Source organism: Myotis myotis, unplaced genomic scaffold (genome assembly GCF_014108235.1).
Source record: "Myotis myotis isolate mMyoMyo1 unplaced genomic scaffold, mMyoMyo1.p scaffold_m19_p_3, whole genome shotgun sequence".
Lineage (NCBI taxonomy): Eukaryota > Metazoa > Chordata > Mammalia > Chiroptera > Vespertilionidae > Myotis > Myotis myotis.
In genome coordinates this window covers 28,374,812-28,391,026 of record NW_023416335.1, presented here as the reverse complement: position 1 = coordinate 28,391,026, position 16,215 = coordinate 28,374,812, and the positions used below count along the sequence as shown (strand labels likewise).

The following is a 16,215-nucleotide window of genomic DNA, read 5'->3' as shown; positions in this document are numbered from 1 at the left end:
TCAGTTTAGGCTTTCTTTCACCCTGTGGTGGTTGGATCCCTTGAACAAACTTTTGTTTTTCTTTCTTCTTTGCTTGAGAGTGTTTACTGTTTGAAAAGAGGAGATTTTCTTTAAAAATTCTAGGTGTTGCTATGAGCCTGCATTTCACACCCTCCCATAGTTCACTCATATTAATGAATACTGATGGGGCTGCAGGACTGAAGCGTATGGGGCTAGGAGCAGCTTTAGATTCACTCCTTTGTTGTCCCTGAACCACAAGCAAACACTTTCCTCTGGTCGCTTCAGGTGTGCCCCCCCCCGGCCCCCCACAGGTCCAGGGGGGTGGGTATGTGTGCAGGCTCCATGCTAAGCCCTCAGCAAATGTTATCTAACCCCTTCTTCCCCTATGAGGCAGGTGCTCTGACTACCCTACTTTGCAGCTGAAGAAGCTGAAGCTTAGGAGGTGCTTGGTGAAGGTCACCCCAATGTCATACAACTCATTTTGGCCTAGGTATAGATTTGAAGCCAGGTCAGTCCAAATCTTGTGCTCTGAGCTACTACCCAGCTCCCATCAGCACTGAGTCAGATCCTCTGGTTCTACATGTAGCTGAGATGCTCAGTGAGCCGCAGTCTCCTCTCCAGTTTCCCCAGAGGAGCTGGGTGACTGGAAGGAGATGTAAGAAGAGAGAGTCCTGGGTGGGGAATGCGATCGATATGGGGCATTCCAAGTTTAAGGTGCAGACATCATTCTAGAGATGCTCAGAAGATGTTAAATATGCAAGACAGAAACCCCAAAGCAGTCAGGGCTCACATGTGCATTATTTGCATGAAGGAAAAAGTAGAAGTGTGGGTTTAGGTGAGGTGGGCAGTGAGTGAGGTGTAGGAAAGAGAACTGGCAGGTTCTTGAGGGAGCATGAAGCCAGATAGAGGAAGGAGAGTAGGACAGAGCGGAGAGAGGAGAATCTGGCAGGCCAGGCTGCAATCTACTTGCCCCAGCTAGTCTGTTTGGTTTAACATCTCATTTCCAGGGCATTCTGCCCCAAAACCCAATGGGGGACCTTCTTAGAGCTTTGCTGGGCTTCTCCCCTCAGAGGCAGTTTGCTGGGGAACCATTCCTGTGATGTTATTTTGGGGAGGTCAAGGACTTTTGGTCCTTCCTGTCCAAGCATTGCTGTGGCCTGTACACCCAACTGCCATTCAAGGAGCTTCCATTGTCTACCGCCCCCCTCCCCCAAATATATAGGACCTGGATAACTTATAGGAGTGTCTTTAAGTGGAGAGGCCCCTGTCTTTAGACATTTGGGTTATAGGAGAGTTTATTGTTCTGATGTCAGAGCACTCAAATCCCAGGGAACTGGGAATTTGGCAAAGTCTCTCCTGAAATCTACATAAAAGCAACAGAAATTGGCTGGATGACAGTACAGTAGGTAAATTTTCAGCAGGTCGAGCCACCACTAATCTCCCTCTCAACCTCTGACTGTGTTGGACTGATCCTGTTGGGGGACAGGGTGCAGACCGTGGGGCCTGAGATTTTTGTGGCCCCAGACCTGGCTCTGGCACTGCAAAGTCTGAGGTGGGGAGAGCCCCACTTCAGAACAACAACTGGCCTGTGCCTGATGACAACTTGTACAACTGAGAGGTGTCTAGTAAGGTGCCCGAGATCCTATCCTCATTGGCATTTAAATGACAAGATGGTGGGCTTGTCGCATCAGGATGATCAGGGGCTTGGAGGAGCAGCCCATAGGATGAGTCAGGACCCCCAAATTTCCCAACAGGCTGGAACCAAGAGACACATCTGACCCCCCTTCCAAATGTGAGCTCCACAAGGGTAGGGGTCTCTGTGTCTATGGTGATGAATCCTGAGAACTTAGAATAGTTCCTGGTGCATGGGAGGTGCTCAATAAACATTGAAGGTTGAATTAAGGTGCCCAAGTTTAAATGTTTGGCCCTGCACTTGGACCTCCAAAAAGCCAACTGCATGTGGCTTAGCAATAGCACATTTACCAAATCCTTAGAAGTTTTCATTAACATTAGCTTGAAATTAATGGTGGGATGTATCCCCAGAACCAATGCCGTCTTAGAGTGTGTGGGCAGATGTGTGGGATGTAGCGTGCTGGAGATATTGAACCATCAACGTGATTGCGAAGTATAACTCAGAGAGGCTAGGAGGACGGAGGAGGATTAGCCTGGAGAAGAGGCTCAGAGGTATTCTGGAAAGTTCTGGGGAGAAGTCTGGAGCCAGGGGCAGAAGCCACAGGGGAAATGCACGGGCTAGCTTCAGCAATTGAAGTTGTATTTGAAAAGGCAGTGGGAAAGGGTGGGAGGCAAGGGACCCCCACTGATGTGAGACTCAGCCCCAAGTGGGAGGCCACCTTCATTGAGAGGCAGGTGTGACAGATGGTTTGGGGACCTTCCTGGGCCTGGTCATAGGGGCAGGCAACCACTACTATGTGGCCTCAAGCATCACAGTTATTCCTGGGAGAGTGAAGGGGCCCCTCAATAAGTCTGGCTGAGAAGGGAGAGTGGATGCCCATACATGGCCCATGACTCCTCAGATTTAGAGTTGAATGGGCCAGGTGTCCCTGCATTGACAACCACCAGGAAACTACGGTGGGGCTCACAGCTGGTCTACCCAGGGCTGAGTCATCTGCTTTTTCAGAGAGCTGTTCACAATCACACATGTCCCTTGAGTAGACACTTTACTTCTCTTCATACCAGCAAAAAAGAAAAGGCCCACATTTACCTATCACCAAGATGGTCCCAGGTTCCATTTACCTAAAGCTCTTTGTAGACTGTCAATAATATTTTCCAGGATTCTTAGGCTTTTAATCTGATTAAGTGTTTCTTTCTCCTCTTCTGTGGGAAAAATTAAGCACAATGATAAAAATTTGACAATTATGGTTTAATTCCAAACTCACGTTTTTCTTTTTAACTGGGCCATCTGGCTTTCAACCCTAAGTTCTTAGCTTCTCCCTTGCACTGTCTCCCAAGTTCCTGTGACCCACTATAAGCCTTTGATTCTCCTCCCCATCAGTTAGGAAAGGTGCTGGAAGCATCAACTGGATTTCCTTTGTCAATACTTACTCTGGTATTCATCAACAAGTACACAGAGGCTATGCATGTGCCTCTTTTTTCTTTATCTTCCACCCCCATATCATGAGATATCCATTAGGGTATGACAAGAATCACTAAGAAGCCAAATATAGAAGAACTAGAGGCCCGGTGCATGAAAATTGTGCATGGGTAGGGTCCCTAGGCCTGACTTGGGATCAGGGCTTGCCGGGAGCCAGTCCATCCTTGCTGTTTCAAAGGACCTGGCATATATGGCATACTGTTCTTAATATGTTTGCTCACCTTCTTGGCACTATGTGTTTTAACCAAGGTCTCTGAGAAAGGTTGTTTCCCCAGGTAGGGATTTTCCCCTGAAGTTAGGGAGGGAATAAAACCTCTTAACTAAGTGCCAGGTGGGTAATTAATCACTTTAACTATGAACAATCATGCTTAAGCTACATAATCTTTACTCCCTGGAATGGAGATAAGAAACGCCCTAACCTTTGTAATAGAGATTGATAGGATTGAATCAACTGGTATAAATACAGATGTAACAAGACAGTAAGACACAGAACTTAGAACACAGAACTTAGAACACAGAACTTAGAACACAGAACTTAGATTGAGAGAACATGGCAAAAGATCCTGGACTGAACCTGACTACAGAAATTGGCAAGAGAACCTGACTAGAACCTGGTGACTGAACCTGGCTGGAGAACCTGGACAGAACCTGGCTGGAGAACCTAGCGGGGGAACATGGCTACAGAACCTGGCTGGAGAACCTGGAGAACCTAGCAAGAGAACATGGACACAGAACCTGGCTGGAGATCCTAAGCAGAACCTCTCTGGAGATCCAGACCAGAACTTGGCTGGAGATCCTGGCTGGAGATCCTGGCTAGGCTGCTGATCAACTGAACGCTGTCTCCATGTCATTCCTTCTTCGCCGACTCCATCCACACCTTTGGGGACCCCTGGACCTGCTGGGGTTGGACCCCGGCATCTGGCGCCCGAACAGGGACCCCTAGGTAAGCCCCACTCTCGGGATGGATAGGACTCCACCGTAGGAAGAGGGTGGATAGTCTTCGCCGACTCCGTCCACACCTTTGGGAACTCCTGAAACAGGATTCCCCTAGGTAAGCCCCCCTCCCCATTAAGAACCCCCACACTCGGGACGGATAGGACTCCACCAGGGTGCTACAGACCCCCCTATAGAGGATAAGTAGGGTAAGAAGGTGGATAGTACAGAACTTAGATTGAGAAGATGTGCCATACTGAATCCAAAGAAAGAAAACTCTGTATTGATCTTTAGATTAAGAAGATATGCCATACTGAGTCTAAAGAAATAAGACTCTGTATTGATCTTTTAACACATATGCTTGTTAGCAGAGGAATTAAGGTTACTCCCAGTCAGACAGAACGTTTTATATAAGAAGTATGTCCATGCTTTTCTGAGGAAGGAAAGGTGCCGGAAAGGTAAATGTAAAGGCATGGGAGAAGGTAGGCCCAAGGAGCCTTATCCTTAACCCTACTGCAGCCTTTCCACCCCGGGAAAGTGTAGGATTGGCAAGTTCTCCCTGGGGTGATAGATCAGGACTCAGGTAATAGCGGAAAGTGCCAATCCTACTCTTAAAATGGATACAAGAGAGCATTTGGGGTTTTCCTTTTTAATGCCTGCTTTTAAAAAATAAAAAAGGGGGAATTTGCCAGGAGCCAGTCCATCCTTGCTGTTTCAAAGGACCTGGCATATATGGCATACTGTTCTTAATATGTTTGCTCACCTTCTTGGCACTATGTGTTTTAACCAAGGTCTCTGAGAAAGGTTGTTTCCCCAGGTAGGGATTTTCCCCTGAAGTTAGGGAGGGAATAAAACCTCTTAACTAGTGCCAGGTGGGTAATTAATCACTTTAACTACGAACAATCATGCTTAAGCTACATAATCTTTACTCCCTGGAATGGAGATAAGAAACGCCCTAACCTTTGTAATAGAGATTGGTAGGATTGAATCAACTGGTATAAATACAGATGTAGTAAGACAGCAAGAGATAGAACTTAGTATACGGAACCAAGAGAGACAGAACCTAGGCACAGAACCTACACAGAACTAGAGACAGAAGAACTTCGCTGGAGAGAACATGGCAAAAGATCCTGGACTGAACCTGACTACAGAAATGGGCAAGAGAACCTGACTAGAACCTGGTGACTGAACCTGGCTGGAGAACCTGGACTGAACCTGGCTGGAGAACCTAGCAAGAGAACATGGACACAGAACCTGGCTGGAGATCTGAAGCAGAACCTCTCTGGAGATCCAGACCAGAACTTGGCTGGAGATCCTGGCTAGGCTGCTGATCAACTGAACACTGTCTCCGTGTCCTTCCTTCTTCGCCGACTCCATCCACACCTTTGGGGACCCCTGGACCTGCTGGGGTTGGACCCCGGCAAGGGCTGATCTGTGGGGCAACTGTTAGGGTGATCAGGGGGCCCCTGCTGACACCCACCTTGGCCGACCTGGTGCTGCCTGCTCACTGGCCCCACCCCCAGCCTCCTCCTCCCCCCCCAGTTGCCTCCCTTTGCAGGGCAACCAGTGGGGTGATCGGGGGGACCCTGCTGGCATCTGCCTTGGCTGGCCTGGGGCCTGCAGGCTGGGGGCAGCTCCTGCATTGAGCGTCTGACTCCTGGTGGCCAGTGCATGTCATAGCGACTGGTCATTCAGCTGTTCGGTCAATTTGCATATTAGGCTTTTATTATATAGGATATGCTAAAAAATCAAATATCAGGAAAAGGCGATACCACTGTAAGTTCCATCATGCTTCTTACTAGTGTGAGAGAATAAGTCTAGCCCAGGAAATAGAGTCAGTGAGTTGCCAAAAGGTTCCCCTGCTCAGCATACTAAAAATCATAAGGAAATTTTCAAACTGATACGTTAAATCTGTGAGAAATCTATAGCCAACATCATACTTAATGACAAAAGGCTAAACTGTTTTCTATTGAGGTCTGGGAGAAGCCAAGAATGCTCATTTTCACCACTTCTATTTAAACCTTCCTAGAGGTCCTGGCAGTGCAATAAGACACGAAAAATAAACAAAAGGTATCCATGTCAGAAAGACAAATGTCCTTATTTGTAAATGTGATTGTTTACATAGAAAAATATTGGGGAACCTATAAAACAACTTCTATAGTATTAGTGTAGAGTACTGGGCCCAATACAATACCTCATCATTTTTTTTTTGAGGTAGAGCGTTTTAATTCTCTAACTTCTCCAATAGCAGCAGATCTCTGCCTGAGTCCTGACAGTGTGAGCATTTGCCACTCCTCTCTCTAAGGCAGAGGGTTTTATTTCTTCCCTTTCCCAGGATAAACAGAGAGAAGTTAGAGCTCTTCCATATAGTAGAAGTCTAACTAATCACTGTAGAAGGAATGATAGAAATAGATAAATCACTTTTTTGGCAACTACTACAGTCATAATTTTTAAAGGTAAATAGCAGTGGACGCTAAATTAATAGGTGAAAATATGATGAGGAATAGGACATTTTTATGGTCTGAAAGTACCTCCCAATAAGTACTAATTATTTACAAAGGAAAAATATATTAATTAACTTGATTATGGAGAAACCTCGTAGGCACAACCTTGAATAATTGAACAAGGTAATAAGATAGGTCTATGTCAAGCACATCCTCATGTACTGTACAAAGAAAAGCATAACATCACTTCAACATTCTTGCCAAAAATATATAACCAGAATCTAATCATTCAGACAATCTCAAACGGAAAGAGATTCTACAAAGTAACTAGGCAGTGCTCCTCAAGGTCATGAGAGATAAAGACACAACAGGGAACGCCCCCCGATTGGAGGAGACTAAAGTGACATGACAGTTAAATGCAAAGTGGAATCCTGGATGGATCCTAGAGCCAACAAAAAGCATTAGTAAGATAATTGGCAAAATTTAATCAGGTCTCTAGGCCATTTGACAGTATTGCATCATGTCAATGTCCTGGTTTTAGGAATTGTGCTCAGTCACGTAAGACGTTAGCACAGGAGAATACCAGGGGAAGGGAACACAGGAAATGCTTCGGGCTGTTTTCACAGAGTCTTTGGTAATTCTGAAAATATGTCAGAGTAGGAACTGTTTTAAATGCTCTCACTGTTTTTGTTTTATCTGTCCTTTTGTTTTCCTGTTACCTATTTCCCAGACATGCCAACATGAGTACCTATACACTGGGGATTATGCCCAGGTGAGCGCAAACACACACACACACACACACACACACACACACACACACACACACACAGCAGCAGCAGCAGCAGCAGCAACCCACTTCCGTTAATAGGTAGCCAGAGACAATCTGCCTCTCTACAACAACATTTCGCAAATAAATGTCTTTAATGCAGATGGACCAGCGTAATCTTTGCTGAGGATGTAATTAATTCTCCATCCTGCTCAGCAATTTCGTTCCTGTTCCCTCTGCGGCTTGGAGGCATTACAACAGGGAGTGAGGCAGCGACAGGCCTGCCTTGGTTTCCCTTCCCAGCAAGTGAAGAAGCAGCTCTCCCATGGGCCTGGGAGACTTCATCTGCATCCCTGTGGCACTATCCACTCATTCCCTGGCTCACTGTCACATCAGGCTTCCTGGCCATAGGCCACCTCACCCATTCAGGCTTCTATTGTGACCAAACAAAAATGCTAAGGCGTTTGTCTCCTCTAGCAAAACTCCAACTACCTCTTCATACCATGGCGATCAGTCCTGCCTGGGTGCCAGTGTCCAGTGTACCTACAGCCTGCTGCGTAATACAGGGCAATCCCTTAACCTAAGAGTGCCTCCGTTTCCCCATCTGAAAAACAGGAGCAGGACTAGAAGAATTTTATTCTCTAGCTGAAGCTGTTATGTCAGCATAGGAGTCCTTTACTAGCTGAATTATACTCAAATAGTCTAAATGATTACGATGAAAACACACACACACACACACACACACACACACACACACACACACACAGCCATAGCACAATGTTTCAGAGCTGCAGTCAATCTGATCTGCCCCGACCAATGCAGCTCTCCTGCCATTCACACCCATCTTCACGTCCTTCAGCCTAAGGATGAGGGGCAGAACATTGCTTAAGAGATGGGTCTGGCCCTAGCCGGCTTGGCTTAGTGGATGGAGCATCGGCCTGCGGACTGAAGGGTCCCAGGTTCGATTCCGGCCAAGGGCACATGCCTGGGTTGCGGGCTTGTTCCCCAGTGGGGGGTGTGCGGGAGGCAGCCAATCAATGATTCTCTCTTATCATTGATGTTTCTATCCCTCTCTCCTTCTCCCTTCCTCTCTGAAATCAATAAAGAAATATAATTAAAAAAAAAAAAAAAGAGATGGGTCTGCCTGGGTGTCAGGGAGTCGCCAGCGCTGCCTGTGTGTTTTTAATTCATGATCAGCACACGGAAGGCGGGCATGCCACTGGTATCTGCACACTATGTGCACAGTCTAAGAAAGCCCCAATGCTGTGGATGTAAGTCCTTTAAAGAGCACACGCCACAAGCTTTTCCAGAGTCCCCTGTGCCTTTTCAGCCAAGCAGAAAGGGGCAGGGTGGTAAGCTGAAGAGCCCGGCTTGCTGCCTCTGGCCCGAGAATTCTTTTTTTTTTTTTTTAAATATATTTTATTGATTTTTTACAGAGAGGAAGGGAGAGAGATAGAGAGTTAGAAACATCGATGAGAGAGAAACATCGATCAGCTGCCTCCTGCACATCTTCTACTGGGGATGTGCCCGCAACCCAAGTACATGCCCTTGACCGGAATCGAACCTGGGACCTTTCAGTCCGCAGGCCGACGCTCTATCCACTGAGCCAAACCGGTTTCGGCCCGAGCATTCTTTTAGAAACAATAATAACAATGAGCCTGACACCCAGCATTATAAAAGGGCAGACAAGGGCGCGTCTTGGAACCAAATGTGCATTTGCAGCCTCGCTGGTTGACCATGTCACTTACTAGAACCCTGGGCTTTCTGGGGTCTGGCCTCATTTCATTTGCTACACATCTCTATCTCGTGTGCTAAATCTCAGGGACCCCCACGACTTGGCTCTGGGCTCACCAATGGTCTGGGCTTGTGCCAGTCGCAGCCCCTGGCTCTTAGGCTTTTTGTCAAGAAGCTGGTGGGTCCAAAGCAGGATCAGTGGGCCACCATCCCCTCTGCTCCTGGGGCAACCACCTGAAGAACAGCTGCTCCAGAGGTGGGGTCTTTGCATCCCAAGAACTGGTGGGTGGCCCAGAAGGCTCTGCTCACAGAGCTGCTACTGGGACCAATGGCCAAAAGCAATGGCATTCTGGGTTTTCCCTTCATTCGTATCAGTTCATTAAGAGTAGAGCAGGTATTGTACGCTATGGTGACCTGAGGACACTGCTCTCTGTTCCCCTGCTCTTCCTTCTTCTTGGCAACCCTGACACCACCTCCTCCCTGGCCCCAGACTATAGGTTAGCTTCTGTTTGGCCCCAAATCCCCTCCTAGGCTGGCCCTTGCCCATCCCTCCCAAGACTCTGAACTTAACCTCTATTTTCTCTCAGTCCCTGAAGTGGCTGGTCTCGGCTTGGTGGATAGGAGAAAAACAATTCAATTAAACAGATTCCTTTACAGCAAAGTGTGGCCTTTGCCTTGGGGCCCAGAGAAATCTAGTGGCAGCTCAGAGGGCCACTCAGAGAGCAAGGGCTCTGCGGAGGCCCCCAGACCAGTCTCAGGACTGAGCAGAGGATCAGGGATGACAAACACAGTAGTGCTGGGCAGTCCTGCACCCATGACAGATTTGGAAATTTCATGGTCCCTGTGAAGACCCTGGTGACTGGTTCATTTTTTCTCCTTCATCTCTTACCCCTGATTCAGACTCTTCCCACTGGTCTCTCATTCTCAGCCTGTCTCAGACTTTTCAGTCCATCCTTACTTCCTCCTGCTTCTTTAGGGAATGAGTACAATGCAGAGAGATTGTGTTCTTGAGACCGGTTCATGGGCGGTCCATTCAGTAGAGACCCACCTTGTCACCTCTCCTGTTGTGGGCCCACTGCCATAAAGATGTCCAGCCCTATTTAATTTATAACCATCTGGCAACTGGCAGACGTCAGTGGGTGGGACAAATCCAGAGGCGTTAGAAATATTACTTTCAACTAGAACCTTATTCTTGTTCAGTCCTTGCAAACACAAGAGGCTGGCTCCCCAGAGAAGGCTATTTGGAGGAATGGACTGAACTGCAGGTTCCGGCAGAGTCACTCGGTGGAGCCTGGGGGCATGTATTTGAGTCAGCTCCCCTTCCTGCGCCTGCTATACCATCAGGCTTGGGAGCTGCAACCTGGACTTCCTCTAGGTCCACCACGGGGTCTCAGAGGGGTGTCCTAAGAGCTGCGCAGGTGTCCTTTCTTGTTGAGTCTTTAGGGTAAAGACAAGATCTGTCACCCATGGGATGCTGGCTCCTTAGTCCTGGAGCCTTGACACAGTGCTTTTCATTTCAGCAAACTTGTCTGTTTCCCCCACTCCTGGGGACATCCTGGGGGACACTCTGGGCCCAGCCCAGGAGAGGAGCAGTGACTTAACTGAAACTTTGGGAGGGGATGGGCAGTGTGACAGCGCCTTCCTTGCCCTCTGGCCCCCGCCTGCCTGCAGGGACGACATTCCTGCCAGCTCCTCTAGGCCCTAGTTTTCCAGGGTCTGACCCATGAGCAGGGGTGGGGGCTGGCTGTCCCTCAGCCCTGAAAGAGACGGGAAATCTGCCTGACCTGGTGAAGCAGCTATGACCCCCATCCTCCATCCTCCACACTCTACATTCTCTAACAAGGAGCCATCAGGCCCCTCTGTGCTCCCCACCAGCCTCTGAACTCAGGCAAGGGAATTACCAGGTTGCACTTACCATTAAGGAAAAGTATGTCTTCATTCCCGGAAGAGAATGTCTTTTCATGATGCTTATCAGTATCAGTCTGATCATTGGTTTTAATATGGGCTTTTTTGATGAAGAGCATGGGGGGGGGGGGGGGCGGAAATGGAGAAAAACATAAATGTATACTTTCATGAACATTTTGGTCCAAACTTTATTTTAAAACGTTAGGGTGGAATGCTAATAGAGTTTCCACTGGAAATGTGTGTTGGAAAGTTAATGTGTAACCAGAGAGTCAGGCATCGCCTGAGTGCCTTGAACCAGCAGTTGGGTCTGGGTGGATGTTGGTGAGCTAGTGCCAGGACTTAGAATTTATGTCTGGATGCAAACTTTCAAGAAAAAGCTGGACTCCCCTGCTGCTTTGTGCATTTTCATGCTCTGTGTGTAGATTTCTGGTGCCCTGCTTTCTCCTTAGCAGGTGTCAACCAAATATTCTGTCTTGGTTCTCAGTGCGCTACTTTATTAACATGAAGCTACACTTTGAAAAAGCACATTCTTTGCTTTTATTCTCTACTAGCAGTGTGGCCTTGGGCACGTCCTTTTTCAGACCTTAGTTTGATCCCATCAAATGGGGTCATGGTCATTGCCCTGCTCTCTAAGAAGCTTAGGTGAGCATCACACATGCTGGCTTATGGGAAGTTCCCATTTTCCTGTGCCCCCTGTTTCTGCAGTGGTGGAGCCCATTTTCCTCCCAAACCCAAGGCCTTGCTTGCCCATGCACCCCAGAGACCACTCCAAAATTAAGTGAACTTGTTTCTGCCGGTCTAGGTTTTTATAGACATGGTTTGGGACAACCACTTCGGTCACATCTCTATTTGCTTTTGCTCCAGAAGTAGCTGCCTTAAGAATGCTAAAATGATGGGATTGTGCTTTATGCCCATTGATTTTTTTTTTTAGCAAGTGGAAGGGAGGGAGGGAGGGAGGAAGGGCGAGGGAGAGAGAGAGAAAGAAAGAGAGAGAGAGAGAGAGGAGAAAGACACATCAATTGGTTGCTTCCTGCAGGAGCCCTGACCAGGGCTGGGGATCAAAACCCAAGACCCTTAGGCCCGAGGGCTGATGCTCTAACCCCTGAGCAAACCGGCCAGGATGCGATTGTGCATTTAATACCATAGACCCCTAGGAATACATGCAATTAAGAGTTTAAAAACATGTATACTTGCTTTTTTCTTTGTACTCTTCATTGGCTTTTGTTGTGGTCTTTGTGTTTCAAACAATATTGATTTATCTGGACCCAGAAACTCTTGGACTAGAATTTCATCTTGGGAAAAGCACACAAGGATATGTTAAAGCCAGTGGCGCAGAACCCGCACCTTTTTGCTCTACACGGCAGCTCTGCGAAATCTGTGACTGGAGGCAGGAAATCAGTGACTCCACGGGTAGGGGAACTGACCTTCTATAGTAGTTTTTTCCTTGTTCTGCTCACCTGAGGATATGTTTATTGATTATTATTTTAGAGAGAAACATTGACCGGTTGCCTCTGATACAGACCCCAAGCAGGGATTGACCCACAACCTAGGTGTGTGACCTGATTGGGAATCAAACCTGCAGCCTTTGGGTGTATGGAACAACGCCCCAAACAACTGAGCTACCCAGCCAGGGCAAGGGTAGGCTTTCCTTTCCTTTTTTAAATAATTCTTTATTGTTGAAAGTATTACATTACATATGTCCCCCCCCCCTCATTGACCCCACCCAGCCCACCCTCCCCACCTTGCCCCTTGTCCCAGACCCTCACTGCCCCATTGTCTGTGTCCATGGCCATGCATACATGCACACAAGATCCTTGGTTGATGACCTCCCACCCACCCAGAAGTTGGCTTTCTTTCTTTTTTTTTTTTATTTCTTTATTGGTTAAGGTATTACAAACGTGTCCTCATTTCCCATTAACCCCCAACCTCCTCGCGCCCCGCCCCCCCCAACTCATGCTCTCATAGGAGTTGGCTTTCTAAAGAAACTTGTCTGAGGAGGAAGGGCCTCCCTAACTAATAAACCTGAGACCATTCAGATTCCCTGAGTAATAAACATTGACCCCCAAAGATATGAGGCTGGAAGCGTGGCCTCGGGCATAGTTATAATTTCCTTCCTGCCCCTGTTGTCATTCTGTCCCCACCTTGAGCCTTTCCCCAAGCTGTCCCTGTGTTTGCACAAATGTCTTTTCTAGTTGCTACATAATGTGGCATGTTGTTCCTCTTATATCCTTCTGACCTCTCCTAGGAAGATTATAACTTAGTCTAGGCAGGGCTTTATGTTGGACAGACTTGACCCACATTCTGGTTCTACCCTCATGGGAATGTGCGTTTGACAAGTTCCTCTCTGACTTTCGGTTTTGTCTTCTGTAAAATGGAGTCTATATTACATCAGACTTTTATGAGGTTAAAATAAAGCAGTACATATGAGCATTAATATATAGCCTGGGACAATGGCAGCTATGAGTCCCCCTGTATCAGCAACACAATGGTCACCCTGACCATCTCCTCATCTCTGCAACACAATGGGCACCCTAAACAGCCCCCATTTCTGCAACACAGAGTGGTCATGCTGACCGGGACCCTTCATCTGTGTAATACAATGGTTACGCTGACCAGCACCCCCATAACTGCAACACAATAGACATCCTGACCAGCCAGTCCACATGTTGGGTTGGGCTGAGGGCAACCAACCTGCCCTGGTTTGCCCTGATTTTCCTGGTTTAGCATGAATGTCCCACATCTTGGGAACTCCACAGCCTCATGCAAAGCAGACTGGTCACCCCAGCTCCCACTCATGTGGAATACACGAATAAAGGGGATGAAGAACTAAATATCACTGGAAGCAATGGTGTCACAAACATACATGGGGTAATACTCTTCCATGGTTCTGTCGCATTCCCACTCAACAGCCATGTTCTCCTTCCTCCACCACAGAACCTTAACCTGGCGGGGGCGATGTATGCACCCCAGGTGGGTCCTTTGAGAACCTTGAGGAGCGGGTGGGCTATGGGACATGCAAAGGTAAGCGGGAGTCTCTGGGCTCTGTGAAGAATCTAGCTTTTCCTGATAAAAGGGAAATGGTGTCTGGACTGTATGCACCCCTGAGTTTTTCTGCCCTGGAAGTGGCCATGATGTCTGGAGCTGTGGACTCCATGTGTGACCCTGGGACACGAGCTCAAGGAATGGCCAGGGTGACCACAGGGATAAAGCCTCATGTCATTGAGCTGCTGATGATGCAGGATCACAACCCCTGCATGGCTGAGCCACTGTCACTCAGATTCTGCTCATGAAGCCAGTCGCAGTCTTAGCTGGTGCAGCTGCTCTGGCAATACCTGCTTCCACCTTGACAAGACCTTGGCCACTCTCTGAGCCAGCTATTATACAGAAGAACCAATTTTAAGTTCCTAAAAAATCATGGTGTCTAGTTAGATTCTGGGTCATGGAGAAGAATAGATGTTGAGGGGAACCACAAGCATTTATTGAGCACCTATTGTGGACCAGAAACTGTCCAAGTGCTGAAGGATCAAGGATGAGCCAGCTCTGGTCCCTGGCCTCTGTCTTGAGCAGGCCAGCTGTGTGTGAAAGGTGGGATTCTACAGATGTGACCACACAGCATGCTTCAGCTGTAAGAGAGAACGGGGACAGGTAGGGACAGGCAGGGGACAGGAGCTTGGCTGACCAGAGCAAAGCAGTGGGAGTTCCTGGATTCCATCTGCTCCATGCAGGAAGCAGGGGGCGGTCTCCTGGAGATACTAAAGGCCGTGAGCTATGGGGTCATGGGAATGTGATTTTAGCCTCAAATCAAATCACCTCCACCTTTTGCACTTTGCAGCAGGTTTTCTGGAAAACACCCGCTGACCAATCACCCAAGCCCATCCAAACACAAACCAGGTGTTTGGTAAGAAGAGGCTCCTTACCAAATATCCCAGGTATATCCTCCTGAGGTTCTGATTTCCATGACGTTTCAGAAGCTGGACCTAGTGAAGTAATAAAAACCCTAATAGTTTAACCATATTCATTGAATCTGCACTGACCTCTAAATAGATTTTCTTTTGCAGAGCCCTGCATGGAGCTCCTGTGTCTGGGTTCTCACCGGGAAACTGGTGGCCAAGGTGGCCTCCCTGTCCTCTGTCCCATTTCTCAATATGTAAGGGGTCAGGATAAAGGAGCCAGAGCCAAAGGCCTATGGGTGCTGCTTGGGTGTGATTAGAACCAACCACCTGCAGAAGGTCATTCTGAGACCACAGGGGAGATTTTAAATGGGCTGGGTATTAGCCAATATTCGCTTGTTTGCAGGATTTTTGAAACCCTTGTCAGTGTTTAATGACATTGTAGACATATACAAATAAAAAGGTTCTTATCTTAGCAAGAAAACATTTTCATAAAATGATAAGACATCTTGGACAGTGCTAAAATACTCCCAGGAACAACAAATGTGTCTATGTGCGTATAGAAAAAAACAAGATGGCAAAACATATATAATTGAAAGCAGGTGATGGAGGTTCTTTATACTGTTCCTCTACTTTTGGGTAAGTTAGAACATTTCCATAATAAATAGTTATATACAGCCTTGCTGGCGTGGCTCAGTGGTTGAGCCATCGACCTATGAACCAGGAGATCCCCATTCAATTCCGGTCAAGGACACATACCCGGGTTGTGGGCTCAATCCCCAGTATGGGGCATGCAGGAGGCAGCTGATCAATGATTCTCTCTCATCATTGATGTTTCTCTTTCTCTCTCTCCCTCTCCCTCTCTAAAATCACACACACACACACACACACACACACACACACACACACACACATTTCCATAATAAACAGCATACATAATGTATGCTACTCTCCCACTGAGTACCAGATTTTAAAAAGGGCTTGAATTTACTCTGTTCCCCTGGGAATAAGTGGTAAATGTGGGGAGATGGGGGAGAAGGGACCTGTGGCAGAAAGCGACCACCTGCCTGATTCAGGCCCCAGGGAGGAAGGAGCGTGTTTCCTACCTGCCACATGATCCACTGCGACTGTACCTGAAAATATGTTCATTGACTGGACCTCAGCTTCTTGCCAGCAGCACAGCAGCAGGACAAAGAGGGTCGCTCCTCTATTCGCTGCCATGTTCCCTCAGCCGAAGGAGGAGGACTTCCTTCTGAGGCCCCTCAGCGCCCCTCACCTTCGTAGCCAGGATACTGTGGAATGCTTGGGGGCCTGTGACATCACAGCAGGAAGTGAGTTGGGCCCTGCCCGGTGGGTGGGAGACAGGATCTGTGACTGGGAAGAGAGTGGGGCCTGACTGAGCCATGAACGGAGGCCTTCATAGGAGATGAA

The 16,215-nt window shown here is 47.8% G+C and overlaps 1 protein-coding gene across 1 annotated transcript; it reads right to left on the bottom strand.

The window, feature by feature from the left end:
* LOC118650899 (sperm acrosome-associated protein 7-like) lies at window positions 1-16,005 on the bottom strand. The gene is made up of 6 exons (XM_036299404.1): window positions 15,918-16,005; window positions 14,812-14,871; window positions 12,085-12,186; window positions 10,905-10,994; window positions 2,755-2,835; window positions 1-86 (listed from the first exon to the last, which is right to left on the bottom strand). The coding sequence occupies exons 1-6, from the start codon at window positions 16,003-16,005 to the stop codon at window positions 1-3; spliced, it is 507 nt and encodes a 168-aa protein (XP_036155297.1).
* Between the last annotated feature and the right edge of the window lie 210 nt (window positions 16,006-16,215).